The 22,500-nt window shown below is 35.4% G+C and overlaps 1 protein-coding gene and 1 non-coding gene across 4 annotated transcripts in view; both read left to right on the top strand.

Moving 5' to 3' along the window:
- Positions 1-1,345: 1,345 nt before the first annotated feature.
- Positions 1,346-1,418, top strand: Trnat-agu. The gene has a single exon. It is a non-coding gene; the product is annotated as a tRNA-Thr (tRNA).
- A 6,185-nt stretch (positions 1,419-7,603) lies between these two features.
- Positions 7,604-22,500, top strand: part of LOC125029573 (sodium-coupled neutral amino acid transporter 9-like) — a 15,876-nt gene continuing 979 nt past the window's right edge. Inside the window, exons 1-13 of one of the 3 annotated variants that reach the window (XM_047619541.1) lie at positions 7,604-7,623; positions 12,068-12,315; positions 12,554-12,622; positions 12,799-12,952; positions 14,135-14,232; positions 14,715-14,872; positions 15,241-15,420; positions 15,559-15,771; positions 15,894-16,006; positions 16,752-16,850; positions 17,336-17,440; positions 17,824-18,065; positions 19,080-22,500. The exon at positions 19,080-22,500 is cut by the window's right edge and continues 979 nt beyond it. In XM_047619541.1, the coding sequence (XP_047475497.1) occupies positions 12,089-12,315; positions 12,554-12,622; positions 12,799-12,952; positions 14,135-14,232; positions 14,715-14,872; positions 15,241-15,420; positions 15,559-15,771; positions 15,894-16,006; positions 16,752-16,850; positions 17,336-17,440; positions 17,824-18,065; positions 19,080-19,248 (1,827 nt within the window). In that variant the 5' untranslated portion in view covers positions 7,604-7,623; positions 12,068-12,088 and the 3' untranslated portion in view covers positions 19,249-22,500. Of the gene's footprint in view, positions 7,624-8,531; positions 8,688-12,067; positions 12,316-12,553; positions 12,623-12,798; positions 12,953-14,134; positions 14,233-14,714; positions 14,873-15,240; positions 15,421-15,558; positions 15,772-15,893; positions 16,007-16,751; positions 16,851-17,335; positions 17,441-17,823; positions 18,066-19,079 lie in introns of those variants that run through there. The other 2 variants (XM_047619538.1, XM_047619539.1) reach the window with 2 other exon arrangements.

Here is a 22,500-nt window from a genome sequence, read left to right as displayed (position 1 = left end):
GTCGACTAGCGGTCTAATCTTCGCTATCTAGATATTTCTCTCGTGGTCTATGCAAGGCAAGCAGTTCCTCTCGCGAATGTTTTCAAAGTGGAAAGCGCCCCCCGCCGTTTCGGAAGACCGGGCATCGTTGAACGAAAGCTGCTATGCTAATTATGGTGGACAAACGCTTTAGTTCAATGAATTCTGAAAAAAGCATTACCTATTTAGAGCTACTTCTTGAGACAAATGTTAAACATATAATTATTGCAGTGAGAGTCAAATTTTATAACAGGCGTACGTATGTCTATGATTTATGTAAGGTATCCTCACTTAGGGTAAAAAGTTAGTGTATGTCCATGGTGAGGATATGGATAGATGAAATAAAAAGGATGAACTATGTGGATTGCTTCAGTGTTTTTTTGTTTGTTTTTTTACCCACAGTGAGCGAAAATTGTTTAGGAAGTCGGAAGGGAGAGAATGCATTATGCAAATTGTGCCTGAATTGAGCTTATTTGCTGAATGACGTCATACTGATTCTAAAGCATATATGTTTTGGCGGAGAAGGGTGTGACATCATTCGGCAAATTTTGGACCCAATAGTGCATTGCCAAATTTACTACGGTTCATTTATGGCGTTTACTCATGACTTTGATAGCATAGTATCTTCAGCCACGAAGGCATTCGGACAGGTGAAGCGTGACGTAGTTGTGGCATCGACATTACTCCACTTCTTCCTCCCCCCCCCCCCCCTCCTTTCCCTTCTCACTTGCCGTTCTCTCTCTTGTATTATATGTGTGTGTGTGTGTGTGTGTGTGTGTGTGTGTGTGTGTGTGTGTGTGTGTGTGTGGTGTGTGTGTGTGTGTGTGCGCGCGCGCGCGCGCGTATGCGTGCATGTGTGTGTTATGATGCAATAAAAAGGAGAGAGGGAAGGAGGCGGGGAGAGTGAAGAGGGAGGGTGGGAGGGGATAAGGAAGGAGTAATGGATTTGTAGACGTCACAAATACGTCATCATATAACCAAGCATTAGAGCATGGTGGGAAACACACCGCGCTAAAGTACCCTTATGTTTGTTTAGAAAAGATTTGCGAAAAACGGTGGGTCAAGGCTAACGGAATGCATAGTGTCTAGTTATTGGCCTTGTTATTCATAGTGAAAACACGCGTTTTTAATAAGGGAATAAGTATGAAAGGTTATGTACAAGAATATCCTGCTCAACTTGAATATGATCATAATGATATTTTCTTTCACCCATAATTATAGTTAAATGAGCGGGCCTTTTCTGTGGTTTTTTTTTTTTTTTTTCTACTTCTTCCTTCCTTCTTTTTATTAAATGCCAATATTAGAGGCAGAATTAAATTCATAACAAGCCTCCATAGCTCAGTGGCTAGAGCGCTGGTCTAGTAAACCAGAGGCCAGGAGTTCGATTCTCCTTGGAGGCATAACGATGATAAGCAAAGCTAACAAGTTGATACTCATTCTGCTTATCTCTTGCTTCTTACTAGTATGAAAAAATGAGATCTTTCACATGTTCAAATGTGCATTATTTTCACCATAAGAGTAACACTGCCATAAAACTCCTGTTATTTTTCTGTATACTCTGCATGGCAAACATTCTCTCTGCTTTGGGCCATGGCAGAGGAGAAAATGACGTGTTCGTTCAACCGGGATATATAGGAGGCCACACCCTTTTTATTAACGCTATAGTATAATGACCTAAGCGTACACAGTCACTTGACGTCTAACTCCTTCAGCTTAATAACACTTCATAATCGCGACACACAAAAGAAGTCTTTTCAGTGCTGTATAAATTCTACAGTTATTATTGGAACACAAGTATTCATCAATACAATCATGAATGTACTCTTGGCAAAAACTACTAAAGATAAGGCGAGGTTTTAGTTACTCAGTGAGATTATAAAATCATAAGTACAAAGATAATTAAAAACTATTTATACTTTTTACTCTCTGTTACTACTATGAAATATGTTCGAGAATAAAATACAGCTTCTAAGATGAAAGATTATCACAGTTACTATGGTCACTGCAGACATAAAACAAAAAGCTACGACAGAGCCAAGAGAGAGGAAAGATTTTGCAACCATAGATGCTTCATCCACCGTGACCAATGGCGGAAGACTATAATTCAAAGTTGCCGATCACACATTCCGGTATCAGGATCACTGAAGGCGCGTCAAGAGAGTAATCATGAATTTTATTATCAACCATCAAATGCGATAAAGCCCTGTTAGCTAGCCTCTCACACTTGTTTCAGTAAAAATAGCAAATCTGACTATAATTTTACTTTCCCTATCACAAATGTATGACTGTAATTATCAGTTTGTGAAAAACGAAATTACATATTGATATAGCTGTGAACTTTAGAAGAAATACTATAACTTGAATTATCAGTCTAATATCACCATTAATTATCGATTGTGATACACTCGTATGATAACACGCCGGGAGGTGGGGGCCCCTATTTATCTAGACTGAATGTACTATGTGCTTGCAAGGAATTACTGACACTCAAAATATTTTTTTCTCGTTCATTCTTTTGTATAACAATCACGTTTTGTATGTCCCCTTTGGCTGATCTATCATGGTGCAGAAGCCACGACCTGCAACCTGCACAACTCAGCTCCACATACTTTCCGGGTTGGGTACCGCCAGTTCTAACTGCCTTGTCCTCTCTCTCATCAGCAGGCACCTCTCGCGATTCACTTCCGAGACATGACGTATTGACACCGGACACCCACGGCTGTCTGATTGGACCACAGGCTCCCCTCGTTCCTGGTTCGCTGACACAGGATACTTAAGGTTCGGGATCCAGAACCGAGATCATCGATGCATCAACTCCAGCCGTATTTCACCTAATCAGTAGCAACACTGGACTGTCCAGTCCTTTGCTGACTGGGGAGCCTAACCGGCTCCCACGTACAACTCCACATCACTTACAGCACCCAGCCATAGCAGTGGGCGCTCACATCCATTCAAACATTCCCTAAAGAGACACTACCAGATCAGATAGTAGAAGTACTCTCTCAATCACACTGGAGTGACAGGCCATGTCATATTGCTTGCTTGCTTAGCTCACTCGCTGGAGAGAGAGTACGTGTAGCAGGTACGACCTACTCAGCTCTACATACTTCCCAGGTTGGGTCACACCAGATCCAACAACCTTGTTCTCTCTCTCTCTCTCACCAGCAGGCCCTTGTCACGACTCCCCGTGTTCCTGGTTCGCTGACACAGCTCCCGAATACTTAAACTTCGGGATCCGGAAGCGAGATCAACTTCAGCAAAGCAGCAGCAACAAAGGACTGCCCAATCCTTGCCGACTGGGGGAGCTTTCCACCTCCCTCAAAGATTTCTACATCACCACATCATATAAATTATGAACAACCATGGTACAAATAACCAGGTAGCTCCATTTCTGCTGAACCCAAAAATTAAATTTATATTTTCTCAAGTAAACTAATATCTGTTAATTATAAGGATGTTTTACTTCTGTTGATAATATTAACATCCGAGTAAATTATACAAATAATTATATAACATCGAGTATATTATACAAATAATTATATAACATCGAGTATATTATACAAATAATTATATAACATCGAGTATATTATACAAATAATTATATAACATCGAGTAAATTATACAAATATTTATATAACCCCCTAATACTTTGATACATAATTTGATGTTGTATCATGGTCGCTATCATCGAAGTTTGTACTGACAATTTTTGCAATATACATTTTTAAAAAGTGCCTTGAGGAGAGTTCAGTGTTTCTGTTTGTAGTCGTGATATGTGCTTTGTCTTGATATTGCTCACCATTGAGAATATTCTTTATACTGCAGCAGAAAAATGAAGCAGAGACATAGGTTTCGACATTTTTGGGAAGAGAAGATCATCACCACATTTCTCCTTCGATACAGCATACCAAAACTGTTCTCGTTCCATAGATACCTTTCTTAAAACAAGGATTTCAAACAGGATCGGCTTTCTCCATTTCCTATTAAGGTTCTCATATTCATTCTCTACAATTATGGGAACTTAACCGCCAAAGGTATCAAAGACCTGGGTATTCCTATGAAGATCTATGGCCTCCAGCAGTTTCAATTTTTCAAACTTCCCGAATAACAGGAAATATTGGAGTATTTGCTTACGCAACGTTTTAGTGTTTTAGCACGAATTTCCTGTGTATTTTTCTTCAAGATATTTGCTGGATTCTCCAAGGCAATGCTCAAAACACTTACTCCATAGTTCTGTAGTTCAAGGTAGCTTGATTACTTTTAAAGACTTTTCACGAAATTACTAAGAACAGCCTTCACACCCTATTGATAAAACTGCGAAGCTTGTGATTCAATTATCAACCCTGATCTCATTTTAGGATAATGTATCTAGCGGTAAAGTTGTACCAAACATGTTAAAACACCAAATTCGGTACCATAGTACCAACAACACTGATGGCAGTATGATTTTCAATTACAAGCAAAACATTGTGGAAGTTTCAATCAAAATGCAAAAAATACCTGATTACTTTGCTACTTATATAATTTATACACCACTCCTCGATTTACAAGCCTGTGGAAACTTCCAAACGTATTTCTCAGATTCAGTCAGAACATTTATTTTTCCTTATTACATAAATTGTTCTTCATATGAAAAGTGAAGGTTGCTTGAGGTTTTGCATCTTATTGTATCCACCGTAGGTGAGCACCGTGTTGGCAGAATCCGAATCTCAGACAACTGTTTGATTCCAATATTCACGGTTATTTATATGTCTTATTGCCTGAATTATATCAACAAGTCAAGATACACCGCGTTTTCTTTGATATTATTGAGCCTGTAAGTTTATATTATTGAGGTAAAGAATTATTTTGAAGTCATCTCACCGAAGTCAATACCACGTCATATAACTCGGACAATTTAAAGTCTTCAGTGACCGTCATGATTGACTTCTAATTTTACCCATATAGAGTGAACATGTCTGATGTACTGCTAAAAAGGCACAGAAACATTTTATGCACCTTTATGTAAGAGTGTTGTATCAAGAAATATGTGATGAGATGCGTCAATAATGAAAATATAAATCCCTATCTCAGGCGTGCATGTAATAAGTCAGGGAGTATGTGCTCTGTTTGGCTGATACAAACCGAAAAGATGCTTCAACGAGCTCCAATAATGTAAAGGGCATGAAATAACCCATCAGTCGTGAGAGGGAATGAACAATTTCCTTTCACTAGAACAATAAGAATCACTTGCAAACGAAAGGGAACAACTTACTTACCATGCCATCGTCTACAGATATCTTTCGAAGACCGGTTCGAGATTCGGATGTGTAATGACAACGTGCAACGGTCGTCTTCATTCTACGACTCTGAGGTAATCTTGACAACCTCAAATAAGTACCATGGAAATATGTTGACAATAGTGATAATATTCTGTTCTTTCATTTTTTGTCTACCAAATGCTATTCATGGAATTATTTTTAGTCAACTCGGGTTTAATTACGAGCTCGAAGAAGCAGGACAAATTAACGTCATACGGTGGACCGATTGTTTAAAAAAAAAAAAAAAAAAAAAAAAAAAAGGCTGTTACCCTATTTGTATCTTATTTGTAGCAAAATTCATAATAAGAGTATATGTTCTTGAAAGTAATGGTTCGATTGGGTTTGTTTGCTTCACGCGTGTAAGTTTTCGTTCAATGTTGCTGTTTTGAAGAGCGCGAATAACATGTGGTGGCAACCATAAGTGACTAGATTCGAAATCATAATTATCAATGCAAGTGCAAAAAAAAAATCAAATGAGGGTTGTCACAATTGACAAATGTGATTAAAAAGGATACATAGGCCTAATAGTGAATGACTGTACTTTGTTCTTTAAGTTAGTTGAATGATCACGCATAGATAACTTGATTTTCTCCCCCGGTACGAAGGAGACAATAAGGCATAACACCACAACAATAACATCATGTGTTTTTTTCCCTCTCTCTGTGGCTGTAGTGACGGTGTGTTTCCTGTCCATTGGTCTGTTGAATATCCGGAGATAATAATCTTCACTTGAACTCATACAATGAACTTAGCACGTGAATACCAATGTCTTCGTGACAAAGGTGATTCAGAAAATAGAGGCCTGCCAAAAACAGATGAAGCAGATGAGTGTGCGAGTATGTGTGTGTGTGTGTGTGTGTGTGTGTGTGTGTGTGTGTGTGTGTGTGTGTGTGTGTGTGTGTGTGTGTGTGTGTGTGTGTGTGTGTGAGGGGGAGAATGTGTGAGAGTGTATTTGAGTGTTTGTTAAGGTGCGTGAGAGTAAGCTTGAGAGTGAGTGATCGCATATGTGTGACCGTGAGTTTGTAATTGTCAGTGTAACACTATATCTATATCATATAACTGAAATGTGTATGCTAATGCTTTTCTATACATCTACCTTCATATTCTACATAATTTATATAATCTTATATATTGTCACATGCGTCTATTCACAAACACATATAATGTGTGACGTGTGTGTGTGTGTGGGGGGGGGGGGGGCATATTTGTATGCACATACATGTATACGAACATATATATATATACATACACACACCTATTTGTATACATACATATGTGTGTGCATGTGTGTGTACTCATGTTCATTGCTATCCCTGCTTATTCATGAATGGTAAAAGTACCGTGTTGATACTAGAGTAGAAAACCCACAATATAAAGCTAGATTTATTGGAAGTGAGACTACAGTTTCGGAATCCACCTGGATTCCATCCTCAGGTCCTGCTTATTCATATTTTCATGCCACACTAGGCATGCCAATATATTATCTTTCCCTTTCCGCAAGAGCTCTCTATTCCTTCTTCATTGCCGATTGACAAATACGTAATAGGTGACTTAAAGCTATCCTTAGACCTCTATACATGATGAAGGGCAGACTCCCTGCGGGAAGTCAAGGAGCAGGCGCCTCACTCCACCATTACTCCGGTAAAGGTATCAAGACATTTTGGCTGTCTGCTTTGCAACTTAAGCTCACTGTACATCAAACTCTATTAGGACCCATCACCCGGGTTCCTGCGGATTGTGTGAGTGTGTGCACGCGTGTGTGCCCTATCTTTCTTGTAAGCTATCTTGTTTATTTATTTATTTATTTATTTTTTTTATGTTCAGAGTACGAAAGAAAGGAAATCGAACTCAACCATTTCTCTCCCACATGACGTACGCGAAACGATACAATTAACCTCTGTCATTTACTTCCTGGAAAAAGAAAAGATATGAGTCACCTATATAGTGCATATCGGTCAAAGATAATACGTTATCTTATACAGTTGTTTCGATTTCACTCTGAACGTGACCCCAACAAAGGCACGGGTTGTACTCGGCCGAATGACGTCACATCCACGCCACTTCCTCTCTTCCACTCAGGTCGCCAACTTGAAAAACAATTAGATTGTCTTCAGTAAAGAGCTATGTTCTAGTTTTGTATATAACTAAGTGATAACTTTGTATTTGGTTTAGCTTAATTATATGTAGAGAGTTGTCGAATTTCACATATAAGTGTAAAAAAAAAAAAGTGAATTTGAGCGTTTATATTCAGTCGTTATCTACAGCGTTACCAATGCTCGGGCGGGGCGCCGGCGTGGCCACTCAGGTTTGATGTTTGTGTCTCGTGCTGTTATTCTTTCCAAAAAAAAAAAAAGGTTCTAGTCAACATTCTTGGGGTCAGCTACATGCGTACTTTATATAACAAATTATAGTACCTCTCCTTTTGCAAAACATAGCTTTCTCACATATCATCTTAATATGAGAATCTTAAGAAAACCACAACATTTAATTTTCACTCGCTAGCTACATCCTTATCTTCCTCAAAGGTTTCGCCGTAGCTAAAATGCGAGAAGGGAGAGATAGTAACGGCCATACCTTGATAATACGATCTCCTTATCAGCTGGCAGACGTGTAGCAAGAATTTGAAGCGTGTGTGTCATTTACCGCAGACGAGACCTATATCAATAAACTTCGTGTGACCTCTTGTGTATTTCTCACAAGTGTTGATTTGTATGTTTGTATAAGTCACCCATCTTATGTATCGTTTATATGATGTTTATGGGACATTAAGACGAGCTTTTCCTTTAGATGTTAATGGTGAGATTTATATTAGAGCCAAAAAAAATGTTTTGAAGTTCAGTGTGATCCTTTTGAGTGATCTGTAATGAAATAGTATGTATTTGAGTGTGGAAATGGTTGTATATTGTGCCGACAAGAAAACACTGAAACTCTGTGTGTGTGCATATATATATATATATATATATATATATATATATATATATATATATATATATATATTTATATATATATATATATATTTATATATATATATATATATATATATACATATGTATATTTGCATACATATAAAGTCTGGTGCGAAAACGCATTAAAAAAGACAAGTGAATTTCTATGCAAAAACGAACAAAATCCAAGTCTGAATCAAATCCAAAGCAAAATCTAAGTCTACATCAAACTGAAGATAGAATATAAGTCTCTATTGAATTAAAGTAAAAGTCAGAATCCCACTGCAGAATCCCAACGAAATCCGGTACGACAACTGCCGGCGTTCTCACGGCGCGTGAATCCGCCGCGTTCTCGTAGCTGGTAAACACAAATCAGCTGATCACAGAGTTAGCAACAGTGTGGGTCACATGCCTCTGGAGGTGGGTCAGTTTTGTCCGATTACGTTTTATTGCTTTAAAGCTGTTTGTTTAGTGTGGTTTATGAATGGTTTTAAGTTCTGTTAAAAGAGGGAGGGAAGGGTTTGTGTTCGTCCTTGTGATAAGACACGAGGAAAAGGTTAGAGGAGCTCTTTCACTCGTGCCAAAAACACAATAGAAAGTAAATTTGTTATGAATGTGTATTTTTATTTCGGAATTTCTCTGGTGTATTTCTCAAAAGAAGGAGAAAAGTGGGAGTCGAGGTAATTTCGCCCTTTTAAAAAAACCGCCGAAAATATCCTGGTCTGAAACGGGTTAAAATTCATAACCATCGATAACCTTGGTCACTCCACGCTGACACGTTGTCCGCGGTTCCAGCTACAGAACCCATGTCACGTTTGATATTTGCAGTGTAATATTTTCGTAGCTCTTTGTGTTGGTGAGTTTAAATGGAGCAGTGTAAAAATTGATGCCCATTGTTAACAATCCTTACTGCTTGTATACACCTACCTTGCCCTTCTTTTGATATCATGGTTCATACAACTAAGCTAGTTTAAATTTTTTTTTTTCAGCTGGCTATTTAATGAAGCAGTTCATAAGTTAATGTTTAATATCTGGAGGCAATTATCCTGTATATATAATTTGTTCTATGCACTATGCACTATGGAAAATGGTCAGGCCTTCATTTAGTGTTAATTTCAATGGAAATTAATGGAAAAAGTATCAGTATGTTACCTTTTGGGGAAGTAGGCAATATATGAGGGAGTGCATAACCAAATATATTTCTTTAATGGTTTGGTAGTTTAAACTTTCATCTGTAACATAAGCATCAGTTGTTTTTTTTCATATTACTGCCCCAAAATCATAAAATTATGGTAAATTGATGGTAGCATATTGAGGATTATGTTATGGTTGAATGTCTCCTAAATGCATTTCTAGGCAATTTGTGTGAGGACACCTTTGTATGTGCATTCTCTCATATCTTCAGTGTTATGGATATATTCAAATTCAGTTTATCTTTTAGGACAGCAGATATTAAACACTTAGCCTGCTTTTTCTTACTATTAACATACTGTTAATAGTGTCATAGAGGTAGAAAATCCCTTGTATTGTATGTTCACATATTTGTGCAGAAAGAAAAGCAGAAATTACTATCCTGAAAATTTAATTAAGATTAGAGCTTGAGTAATTACCATAGGTAGTTGTTCTTATCAGCAGTATCTCTTACAGCTGAGTAAAATAATAATAATAATAATAATAATAATAATAATAATAATAATAATAATAATAATAATAATAATAATAATAATAATAATAATAATGATGATGATGATGATAACGATAACAACAACAACAACAACAACAACAACAACAACAACAACAACAACAACAACAACAACAACAACAACAACAACAACAACAACAACAACAACAACATCAACAACATCAACAACATCAACAACATCAACATCAACAACATCAACAACATCAACAACATCAACAACATCAACAACATCAACAACATCAACAACATCAACATCAACAACAATAACTATAATGATACTACTACTACAACTGCTACTACTACTAATGATAATGATAATAATGATGATACTAGTAATAATAATAATAATAATAATTATCCGCCTGCAAATGCTAACTTATTAGTGGAGGGCTTAGGAGACGGAGACTGGAACCCAATATAGGGCATCACCCCTACCTTGAACCTCAACCTTCACCTCAACAAATTTTGCATGGCCTTTATTCTCCCCCTTTCCTTCTTCTCTTAAATGATTAATAGCTTCCAGGAGCCATGGGCACGGTATTCCCTTGGTTAATCGCCTTGCCCTTACCCCCCACTGGGACCCTGAGGGGTAGACTGTTTCTTCTCCCCATTTATATCAGGCTCACGATGGTTAATAATGAAGATTTTTTTTTATCCTTAGGGGGCATTAAAGCTTGCCCGTTCCTCAACTAGCCTATCTAAATTTGATTTTGTCTCTCCTTTGAACATGGCTCTGACCACTGATACAAATACTCCCTCCTCAATGTTTGCTATCGCCTCTATCCATTGGGCATAGATTTAAATGTTGTTTTTGCAATCCCATTTCTATGTTTTATTTCTTGATCTGATTTTGCATCTTATGTTATTTTCTTTCTACCTGTTCCAAAACTGTACTTCACTTCACTCCCATCCTATCTTTACTCTCTGTCTCTCCCAGTCAAATTCTTTTCCAGTCTAAATACAGATACTCCAATATCTACCACTTCCCTGGTGTTTACACCTCCTCCTCCTCACTGTATCTGTTGCTCCAGACAATCTGAACATATCACCCCATCTTCTCCTACCACATCCTCTCCTATGCCCACCTCTCCCTCTGCTCTTCAGACACCTATTCCCTCTTCTCCTCCATATAAGAAAACCTTTGTTTCTCAGATCTCCCCTACAGAAACTATTGCAGGTATCCAAAACTTCCTAAACATGACCCAAGAGAATGCTCCATTCCCTCACCCACCCTCTATTCATATTTGCTCTACATTCAAAGTATTTACTGATATCCATCCTCCTCCCCCTCCTCCTCCTCAAGTTCCCATTACCCCTCTTCCTCCCGATGTCCCCAAAAACACACCATCCTCTCCTCCTTCATATGCATCACCATTCCCTCTTTCTTCCCCATTATCCTTACCACTCCCAGCTGGATTCTCACATGACTCCCTTATGTCGTAACAATGTCCTTCTCCAGATCCCTCCCCTCCTGATACTTCACCACCTTCCCCTGTTCCCTTATCTCATTCTCTGGATTCTTCTCCTGTTTCTGCAATTTCCATTTCTACCTCTATTACCCTCTGATTGTTTCATAATTTCTCTTTCGCAGTTTTCCTCATACAGCGTTACTCTCCCCTCCTTAGACACATACTCTCCATTTGACCTGATCTCCCTATACCTTTAATGCTTCTCCTTCAACAAGTCCTCCCCTTATTCCATTTGCTCCCCCTCTATACCCTTTTCACTACCATTCTATCCTACAGTACTCTGCAACCTTTGACATCTAACAGATTATACTAATTGTTAACTCGTTTCCACCTTTTTCGCCACAATACTTTACCATTATGTTATATGACCTTTGATGTCTAGCACATTTATTTCTTCTAACCATTAACTGTTTTTAGTGGAGAGATATCAGTAAAGTATGTAATAATACATCTATTCATCCTTAAATAATCAACATGCCCTCTTTTATGATTTTAGTTAAAGCCATTCCTTGTATGTTAAAGCTTTGGAAAGAGAATTTCTAATCACCTGAGGTAGATGTTAAGTTTTGCTATAAATAATCTGAACATGCTACTAGAGAACCATCATGTCTTTAACATACTTCTTATCTCTAGGCGTAACACTCAAAAACCACCATGGAAAACGGTGAAATAAACATAGTGGTGGAAGAGCCTAGGGAGGAGGAGGAGGAGGAGGAGAAGGATGAAGCAACAAATGAAGATATAGAAGAGGAAGAAGGAAAAGAACCAAGAGAAAGGAAAACATCACTGCATAGTCCCAGAGACAGAAACACGTTGTCTTCATCACCGCATAGTTTTAATGAACGCACTCCTCTTTTGAGTGCGTCAGCTCCTCAGGGAGGGTAATGTCTCACTTTTGTTGTTGTTTTTTTAGTAATTTTTTTCAGCTTAGATGTCTAACTGTAATTCCCTTCCCAGTTAAAATATCTATTTGATTGCATATTGTTTATTTGTAATCTACTTGGGGATTGTAAGATATTTGTTGTTAAATCATTAATATTAGTAATATTAACAATAATGATATTGATAATAATGATAACTATAATGCTAATATAATATGTAAGATAACCTTTTTCTCAGGTTGTACTCAAGCTCATGGTCCACAACAGTTGGACCTTCTCCATATACTTCTGACAACAAACCAAAGAGGTAAGTAAGAGGGTGTGAATGGATTTTGATTTATTATAAAAAAAAACAAAAAACTTTAATGCTTTTCATTTAATTTCATTTGTTTTATTTTATTTCATGTTATTTCAGTATTTTTTTGTTGTTGTTTCAGTATGATTTATGCTATTTCAGTATGCTTGATTTATTTTTCATTTCAGACGACCTTTTCATCGCCCCTCCGTAGGAAGTACGGCTAGTGAGGTGACCAGTCCTGAACGGAGAGAGAGCGAAAACTTCGATAGACAACTATATACTCGCTACCGTTATTACTCACGATTAAGAGCTTCTGTTCAAGCGAGTGAACATGCCTTGGTAATATGTTGTTTGTTTGTTTGTTTAAGGATTTTTTTGCATCTATGATATTCTGTTTATTTTCTGTGTTATCATACACTGTTTTATGTATGGTTAGATATCCTATATGAAAGTCAGAATTTTTTCATTCATGTTGAAGTGTAGTCCTATGTTTTTATTTATTTGTTTGATTGTATTTTATTTATTTATGTATTTATTTATCTATTTATGTATTTATCTATATTTTGAGGTGTAAGAAATACCCATTAATCTTAAGAAGATTTAGATATAATGAGTGGGCAAGGAATATTACAGTAAAGCTAGATTATAGAGGGTAGCAATAATTAAAGTTGCTGATTAAACAGTGTGCAAGGTACATCACAATATAGAACTTTTAATAGATTCATGCTGTGTTGCATCTATTTTTCTTGACCTGGCATGGCATCAAGGCCATATACCAGATGGGATATGGACATGGTCAGACAATGTGTTGTGCATGCTAAACAATTGCTCCCTTGTTCAGCCTTGTCTGTGGTCAGTGTTAAACAAGTGTTTTCTAATGCCTGGCACATGATTCATTGTGGAACAGGTAAAAGCCATTGTCATAGAGTGAAGATGCTGCACTGAATAGACATGTCATGTCTATGTTTAAATAGTAGTTCTGTGTATAGTTTAGGGTTAAATACTAGTGACTAGTGCTATAACTTGTCCATTGAAAAATAAAAGAGAGATACACTACAGTAAATAATCTCACCTTTTTACTACTACCCTTGAATTGCTGTAGCTTTTCATTTTCATGCCTATGAAAAAAGGACTTCTTACCAATGCTGCTCAGAAAGTTTAATGTGAGATTAATATTAATGAAGCACTAGACAACCAACACTTTTTGTGTGTGATGAGAGTACCACTGGTTGATCAGCTCATATATTTTACTTGTAGATGTAGAAGCCAAGTTCAAAAAAGGGAAAACATTTGCTACTTATACAAATTTAATTCCTGATCTGTAAGAATAGGTTTGTTTCAATATATATTAAGAATTAATCAAAGAGATAAAATCTACCCAGTTCAATAGGAGAAGGAAAAATATAAAGTCTGCTATTTTTTTTTTAAAAGGAAGGAAAATTTTCATACTTTACTTACACTTCCTTTTCATGATTTTTCCAAAAGTCATATTGTTGATAATCTTTTCTGTGTCTAACGCAGGTGATTCCAGACCATATTGTCCCCCCAGAGTTATTCTTGCCGTATATACCTGGACATGTACGAGATGCTGATGGGAAGCAGTCGTCATATATCACAATGTAAGGCTTCATTTCTGTTTTGAATTTTTTTATGATTAATTGTAGATATTGGAATAGAGAAAAAAACGATCTGCTAGGTATATTGGAAATTTGCATTGTATTTGTAGCCAGCATTCTTAAGGACTGACCCCCATGCACTGACATGACCTTGTAAAAGGATCATCAAACTGCAATCTTTTACTAGTTTCTTAGAAATTACCCACGTATGGTATAGAACTAGTAAAGATTAGTTATATTGTTCAATGTTGTTCAGTTGTATTGTTCGGTTCCTTTCTCACTGGTAGTTACCTTTACTGAGTGGGTTTGAATGTACGTCAAGGAGTGTTGTTACACATATGTAAGATTAGTGCATTGTTTTCATCCTACATATTATAGCTCCTTCATCAAATAACCAGATTGGAACTGATATAATATAGATCCCATGATATAATATAGGTCCCACTAGCATATAGTAAAGGGAATTGAAACTACATTATTTGCAGCATTGCCATTTGGAACACTATGATGGGGACCTCACTCATGACAATGCCATGGGCCTTTGGGCAAGCGGGCTTCGTAGGTGGCATAATCATCATGCTGGGAATGGCTGGGATTGCTCTGTACACTGCCATTCGCTTGCTTACATTGCAGAAGACTATGGGTGAGCATGTTGCATTCATTTTTATTTTTTATTTGTTTGTATTCTTTTTCTTTCTTTCATCCTTTCTTTAATTTTTTCTTTCCTTCGTTCTTTCTTTCTTTTCTTACACTATATTGATAAGGCATTTGATAAGTTAGTTGTAAATTATAACATTTAGAACTGGATGATGTAACATATGCCTCATAAAAGAAATAAGAAAAAAAACAGCTTTAGGTTATTGTTATTATAATCATCATGGTTTTTATTGTTTCTATTATAATTAGATTGTAAAATCCAGTCAGTATCAAAGTACTGACATTTGTTGTAAGTTGATAAAATTAAGAATTGATTATACCCTGTAACTCCATCTTGCCAAATTCTTCTCACAGGCTTGGAAGGTCCCTCACTAGAACTCAGCCGTCTATGCTGGCAGCTTCTAGGAGGAACGCTAGGCAGAATAACGGAAGGTTTAACTGTCACTTTCTCTGTAATAACTTTGGTGGGAGCTCAGGTTGTGTACTGGGTCCTGATGTCAAATTTCCTCTTTAACACTGGAGAGGTGATATATGGTAAGTTACCTTTCATATTGTATACATATTTGTCTGTATTTCTGCTGTACATGGGAACATTAGGAAATTAATTTATGTGTATATATTTATTGGAAATCTTTTAAAATTTCCTTCTGATATTTGTATCTTTGATTTCAGATGCAATCCATGGTGAGATCCACAATGACTCATCCAGTGCATTGCTTTGCCCACCCAACGTTACTAATGATGAAAACATTAAAGGGCCAGAACCCAGTGAGTTCCACAAATGGTGGCAGCAAGACCTGACTGTGCCATTGTACTTAATCGTTCCCTTCATCTTTGTGCTGAACCTTCGAGATGCCAAGATCTTCACCTATTTCAACTCTCTGGGTAATCTAAATTCTTTATCTGTTGGAAATAATCTGTGTTTCTGGTATGTGTTGAAAAGAAATCCATGATTTTCAAAAGTTTGAATTTTGATATTGAAATTTGGTTTTGTTTCATATTTGCAGGTGCCATCTCTGTGTTAGTCATGTACCTATTTGTAGTCGGTAAAGCTGCAACTTGGGGAATTAACATTAACTTTACTGATGTCAGCAGTGATTTTTATGTGCCCCTGTTCAAGGTAAGAATTTGTAAATTGAAAATAAAGATTTTACTTACTGTTGAGTACCAATTATGTTTGCTTTCATGTATTGTATATTTTGAAATGAACTTTTTCACTGACATTTTTAGCCATGTTTTCCAAGAGAAAAGATTGAAAATAATATATTAACCCATTGTAGTGGCAATTACATACCATCCCCTATTAATGGCTCCAGAAGTGCTTAGGGACCAAGAAGTCAATTGCTAGTCAAGCCTATCTTTGTTTACCTTTTTCCTTGATTTTCAGAAATATTATTTTTTATTGTATATTCATACTAGTATTGGTAATAGCATTATAATGATTATAATATCAGTGATAACAGTACTAACATTGATATTGATAACAAAAAAAAAAAAATCAGGTGAGGTCATGTAGATGAACTAATTGACTCCTTGTGCAAACACATTTCACAACATCAGTGAACATTACATGTTCTGGGTGGTTTTGGCTTAAGATGTTATAGCATTTTCAAAATTTTAATGGTTAGTTAGTGTTGAGTATTCTCATATACATCAATGCAATCAAGAAATGAAGTGATAAGAGGAAAATGCTCCAGTTTATTAGTCCTTTTTGCCATATCTTCCTTTTTTATTGCTTAGTCATCCAAGGCTGGCATCTCTTTGTGCTAGTAGACTTTTCTTTTACATAAATTTGTTTATTACAATCCTTTCTTGTTTATTTTCTCAAAAGTGATATAAAAGCCTCTTCTATTTTTACTTCGCAGAGCTCATTCATGTGCCTGACGGGAACATTATCGCTTGCTTACTTCATTCATAACTGTGTTGTTACTATCATGCAAGGTAACAGACACCAGGAAAATAATGTAAGTGGGAAATACTCCTTTTTATTTCAGTTTTATTTTTGTGATGGTTTCAGAGGGATATTTGGATTACCCCCTTTTTGTTTGGAAAAGATAAAATGTGATTTTTACCATGTTAATTTTCAAATTCATTTTTTGTCTTGGTGTTGGGAGATTAGTGTCTCAACTTTATATTACTTAACAAAGTAAATTAATGAGCATTACGGAATTTTATTTGAAGATAGTCAAAGAAAACTCATTTGTTTAATACTTGCAATAAAAAATAGTAAATAGGCTCATTTCAAATAGAGCAAAGATGAAGATGTTAATAGGACTTGATGCGAACAAGACCTTTTTATTAACAATTACATTACATTCTTACATTGAAACAGAAGAGATTCATAGAAATAGAATGAGTGTCAGTGTGGAAATATATCTGTGTTGTTATCCATGTACTCAAGTTCACTAAGGTTCAAGTCAGATATCTTAATACCTTTGCATATTTACAGGTTCGCGACTTGAGTATTGCCTACATCCTCGTAGCTCTGACATACATTCCTATTGGTGTTCTTTTCTACTCTGCATTCCCCATGCCTAAGTATTGTGTAGTTGATGTAAGTTCTGTGAATAACTTGTAGTTACTTCTTTAATCTTCTTATTGAAAGTTCAGAATTGTTAGTATATATATATATATATATATGTTTATAACTGTCTGTTTATAAGTTTGTTTGCTTTTCTTTCTTTCTTTTTTTCTTTCTTTTTACATTGATTTTATTGTCTTCAAGTGTAAGTTCCTAGTTTAGCGTCTTTGCATGGGATTAAAATCTATTATGTAAAAGCTCTCCATTTAAATGTTTTTAATTTCTTTATATTGCCTAAGAATATAGTAGAGAAAGACAATTTGTTCCAAAAATATCCTTTTAAGATCAGATTTGTTTTGCAATAACAGCAGAGTTATCTTTACAAATAGTTTATATTTTCCTGTATCCTCTTTCAGAATTTCTTGGACAACTTTCCCCCACATGACGTAGTTCTGGCTGTTGTGCGTGGCTTCCTGTTCTTCCAGATCTTGACTGTGTATCCCTTGTTAGGTTTCTTTATCCGAAACCAGCTGTTCACATATTTCATGGGACCCTCATATGAGTACAGGCTTTGGCAGGTGTTTTTACTAAATACTTGTCTCCTGACAATGTCTGTGTTGGTGGCCATCTTCTACCCAAATATTGGATTCATCATCAGGTAGGTTTTCTTTCTTTTTTTTCTTACCCCTTCATTCATTCTTTCTCAGATTTTCTTTTCTTTTTTCTTTCTCTTTTCAATACTTTTCCTGCTCAGTTATCTTGGATTTCATGTTTACATTTATTACTTTTGAGTTACTTGAGTCCCAGTCTTCTATTGCTCACTTAGCCAAAGAAAGTTGATCTGCTTCGACATCAGCGGTCCCTCATTTTGTTAACCCTTTGTGGCGGGATGGCATGACATACATGCCATATCCACTTTACTCTTAGTTTGGTTATTGTCTTTACACATGACTCCACAAGTACTTAGTTACCAATGAGTCAATTACTACTAGTCCAACCTATTTTAGGACCTGTTAACCCTTTTTCTTGATTTTTGGATTATTCAGTAATAATAATCAGGGTATCTATTTTAATAGGAAACTCAGGTGCAGTTTTGTTGGGCTATTGATTAAGTCTTTGGTAATGAATGTATAACTTAGTCCATATCCAAGGCATAGTTCCAGATGGTAGTGTAGATGTACTCTCATAACTATTGCATGAAACAGGTAAATATACATTGAGTGCATTATGTTGTGTATGCAGACTATCATGATTAGCCATCTACCTCATTGTCACAAAATGTCCATCCTGGAGGAAAAAAATTGTAGCTATTAGTTATATATCTTGCAATTTGAAGTTATAAATTGTCATTTATATTTTTCTACATGAAGTTGTTGGTAGTTACAAATGTGGGAGATATTTGCCAGTTTTCTATTTTTTTTCTTACCAGGAACTTCCTATTACTTCAAAACTCAAAAGAAAGAAAACTAATGATTGTGAATTGTACATTATATTGGCATGAAGAAATACCATTATTTCGTGGTGTTTTTTGTAAAGCCAAACCAGAAAATTGATAACATTTCACACATTTGCATAGTGTATATATATATTTGACTATCCATTAATTATTTTAGCATATTTTGTAAAATTTTCAGGTCAAGGCTATTTCAATGAAATGTCTTTCTTCCCACAGATGGGTTGGTGCGATATCTGGCTTAGCTTACATCTTCATGTTGCCATGTGTGACATACATGTATGCTCTCTACACACAAGACAAGCTCCAGTGGTATCATTGCATAATTCACTTTTCTATTATTTTGATTGGCATTTGCAATTTCATATCCCAATTTTTGCTGGGTTAAGAATTGTGTAAGGGTATTCTTGTTTTTTATACTACGTTTGTGGTAAAATCACAAGAGATTTTTCATGATATTTTTTGGCATGTGTAGCAAGTGATTATCATCACTGTTGTTATTGATTCTATTTCTATAATGGTTTTGGTTGTTATTATTATTATTATTATTATTATTATTATTATTATTATTATTATTATTACTATTATTATCATTATTATTATCATTATTATTATCATTATTATTATCATTATTATTATCATCATCATTAGTGCACTGGTGGTAATTCAGAGACGATGAACTTACAATGCCCAAAATGTCATTTTTATAGTAAAGTATGAATGAACTGTACATTTCAGAGGATTCTGAGCAGATGTTTAGCGTGATGTTTTAACTAGGGAAGTGAACTGATTTTGTCGCCAGCTAGGAGATTTTGGGGAGTGATGGCTGGTTCAACACTCTTTGTCTTTGCAAATACCAATAGGTCAAGGGGAATAGAAACAGGATTCAGAGCTTTCATCTACCCTAGGATATAGTCATGCACTTCCCCAGGCATAGGAATTTGAGTCTTGCCTTAGTATTTGTAAAACTTGCAGATAGCGGTGGCACCACGTGCAGGCACTTCTTTGCCACCACAAAGATATTGATGATTCTTCTTTAGGTTGTAATCACCCATGGGGATGAGTTGCTATGGAACTTCATTTTCAGGGTTTATATATTAGCATAAGGACCATTGCATCAAGATCAGGTGATGTTTCTCTGCATGCTTGTTTAAACTGAGAGATGAAGATAATCCCTAAAAATGTCTCACACCAATGATGTCATTAAATTCACTATAGTAAATCTACATAAGTGATCAGTCAGAACTGCACTGTAGTATGTAATGGGGGAAGCATGGAAGAAAGGATGTTTGTTCTTGTACTGGGGGTGACATGTTCATTTATATAGATGCAGAGATACAAGATGCAATTCAAAGAAGTTAAGTAGGATTAATTTTATTTTTATTAGCAGTGGCTATTCAAATAGTATGAACACTTGCAAAGTTAGCATTGGCAAAACATGACAGGAGAGCATGTCATTCTTTATACTCTATACTGCTGCACTGGGAAGAAGCAGAACCTTATCCAATATTGTATGAAAGTGTCCCCTATAGTGAGATGAGCTATCATAACGAAGTGAAGAGGTACTCCCTGCTTCTAGTCAATCAGGTATTATAATAGTCACAAACTAAGAATAGCAATGACTTAAATTTATATCTGGCCTTGTTGATATATACATTAGTGCATATTTACACAGAATTTTATTTTTATGCAAGTCTGCCTTATCCAAGTAATGTGTCCCATGGGTGCATGATTTATACTTCTTTGTAACAATCTCAAACTTTTGTTATACACTAAAAAGTGATATGAGAACCTTCCAAGAATATTGATGTAATACACTAAAAAGTTATTCAGAAAAAATAATCCATGAATGTTAACAGTCATGGGTTTATTATTATTCTTTTATTTTCGATTTGTATATTTGAGCGTTATCCAAAGAAACTCCATAACCTTTTATTCGCTTAGTACTAGGTGTTGTGATTAGATTACTCCATTTTGATATGTATATATATATATATATGTGTGTGTGTATGTACTGCTGAATCTATCAGCTTTTTATTTTCTTTTTTTTCTCTTCTCTTTTCTTTTTTCTTTTCTTTTTTGAGTTCTGCTTATCATTTGAATGGTAAGATTAAAAATACTTCAGATCAAAAATATTTTTATATAAATCTAAGGAAAAGTCTTCTTAGATCAAGTGCTCAAAGTATTATCCCCTTTTCTTCATACAGGTGCTATACCTTAACATGTGTAATCAAGAGGGGAGGTATATGGCAGATAGGTGTGAATGGCACTTGTAAACTCAGTGGTATAATGTAACATGTCCAAAAACACAAGCATTTAAGTAGTCAGTGTCACTATAGTATTTAATGGAGAATTCATTCAGTAACACAGTAAACTTTCTTATTGATATTTGTTTAAGGGATTCTTTTTGTTCATTATCATCATAGAGATGTAGGAATTGTTTTTACTATATAGAGAAAAGTATGTTTTATTAGGTATCAGCAGCCTGAAAGTTTTCTTCATTACTGTTTCTGAGTATTTTTAACAGCCAATGAATATATTTTGTCTATAGCAATTTCATACTCTTAAAGGCATTTTCAAAGAACACAAATTATTTTCATTTGAATTAATTTTGATGATTTATTTAGAATGTATATTTTGCCCTTTACAACATTAATGATTAATAAGCATTGATAAATTGAAATTTTATGATCCATTACAGAAAGGACTTATTGAATAATGCTATCTCAGATATGTAATTTGTACTGACCATGTAAACAATACAAGTATTAGATACTAAATAGTATTATATCCTTTGTTTTTGCATGGTAGCTGTATGTTCCATCCCAGTATGACACAGGAATCTCAAATTTTATTTGTAAAATATGTGATTTAGAAGGCTGTTTTCTGTAAGTAGATTTAAGAGAAAATGAAATGTAATTTTGTACCTATGAGAAATCGTGAATATTAGTATATGTCAAAAAAATTATATATGTATATATATTTCAAGTAGAGAATTCTTTGTGTAACATTCTACTGGTATTAGCAGTAATATTTGAGAAGCAAACAATGTAATTGTATTGCAGTGTTAACACCTTGTGCTGGGGACACAGATTCAGTCAATCTTATGCATCTTTTCAACAGTAAATGTGGTGTAATTGAAGATAATATTGTATAATATTTATAACACTGCTGTCCACTGTAACCATTGTAAAAGGTTCAAAGGATATAAGTGGCCTTGTGTTGCTAATGTAGATACCATAGAAATATATTACTGGTTGAATTAGAGAACTAATGTACATAAAAAAACAGACAGACACAAATTCAGGACAGGGAATTATCTTTATTTGAAAAGATATGAACAGTTAGTTTTTGTTCTGTTGATTTTTTTTCTTTATTATTGTTATTATTATATAGGACAGCCTTTCATTGACACTGATTTGATTATTCAGACAGTAGATAGAACACCCTATACAAAAAAAAAGTGGAGGATTTTTTCTAACTTGTTTAAAGTTGTGTCCTATTTTCGGATTATGTAATATGTACATAGAATATATTGAAATTCATTTATTATATTTATTTGTTAATCTAAGAATTTTAGATTCAGGAAGTTCTTGTTTTAATAACACAAGCCTAGGGAAAAGCCTGATAGTAATTAATA

Source organism: Penaeus chinensis, chromosome 10 (assembly GCF_019202785.1).
Source record: "Penaeus chinensis breed Huanghai No. 1 chromosome 10, ASM1920278v2, whole genome shotgun sequence".
NCBI classification, from domain to species: domain Eukaryota; kingdom Metazoa; phylum Arthropoda; class Malacostraca; order Decapoda; family Penaeidae; genus Penaeus; species Penaeus chinensis.
Note: the sequence above shows the minus strand (reverse complement) of the source record. Positions and strands in the feature narration are given on the sequence as shown.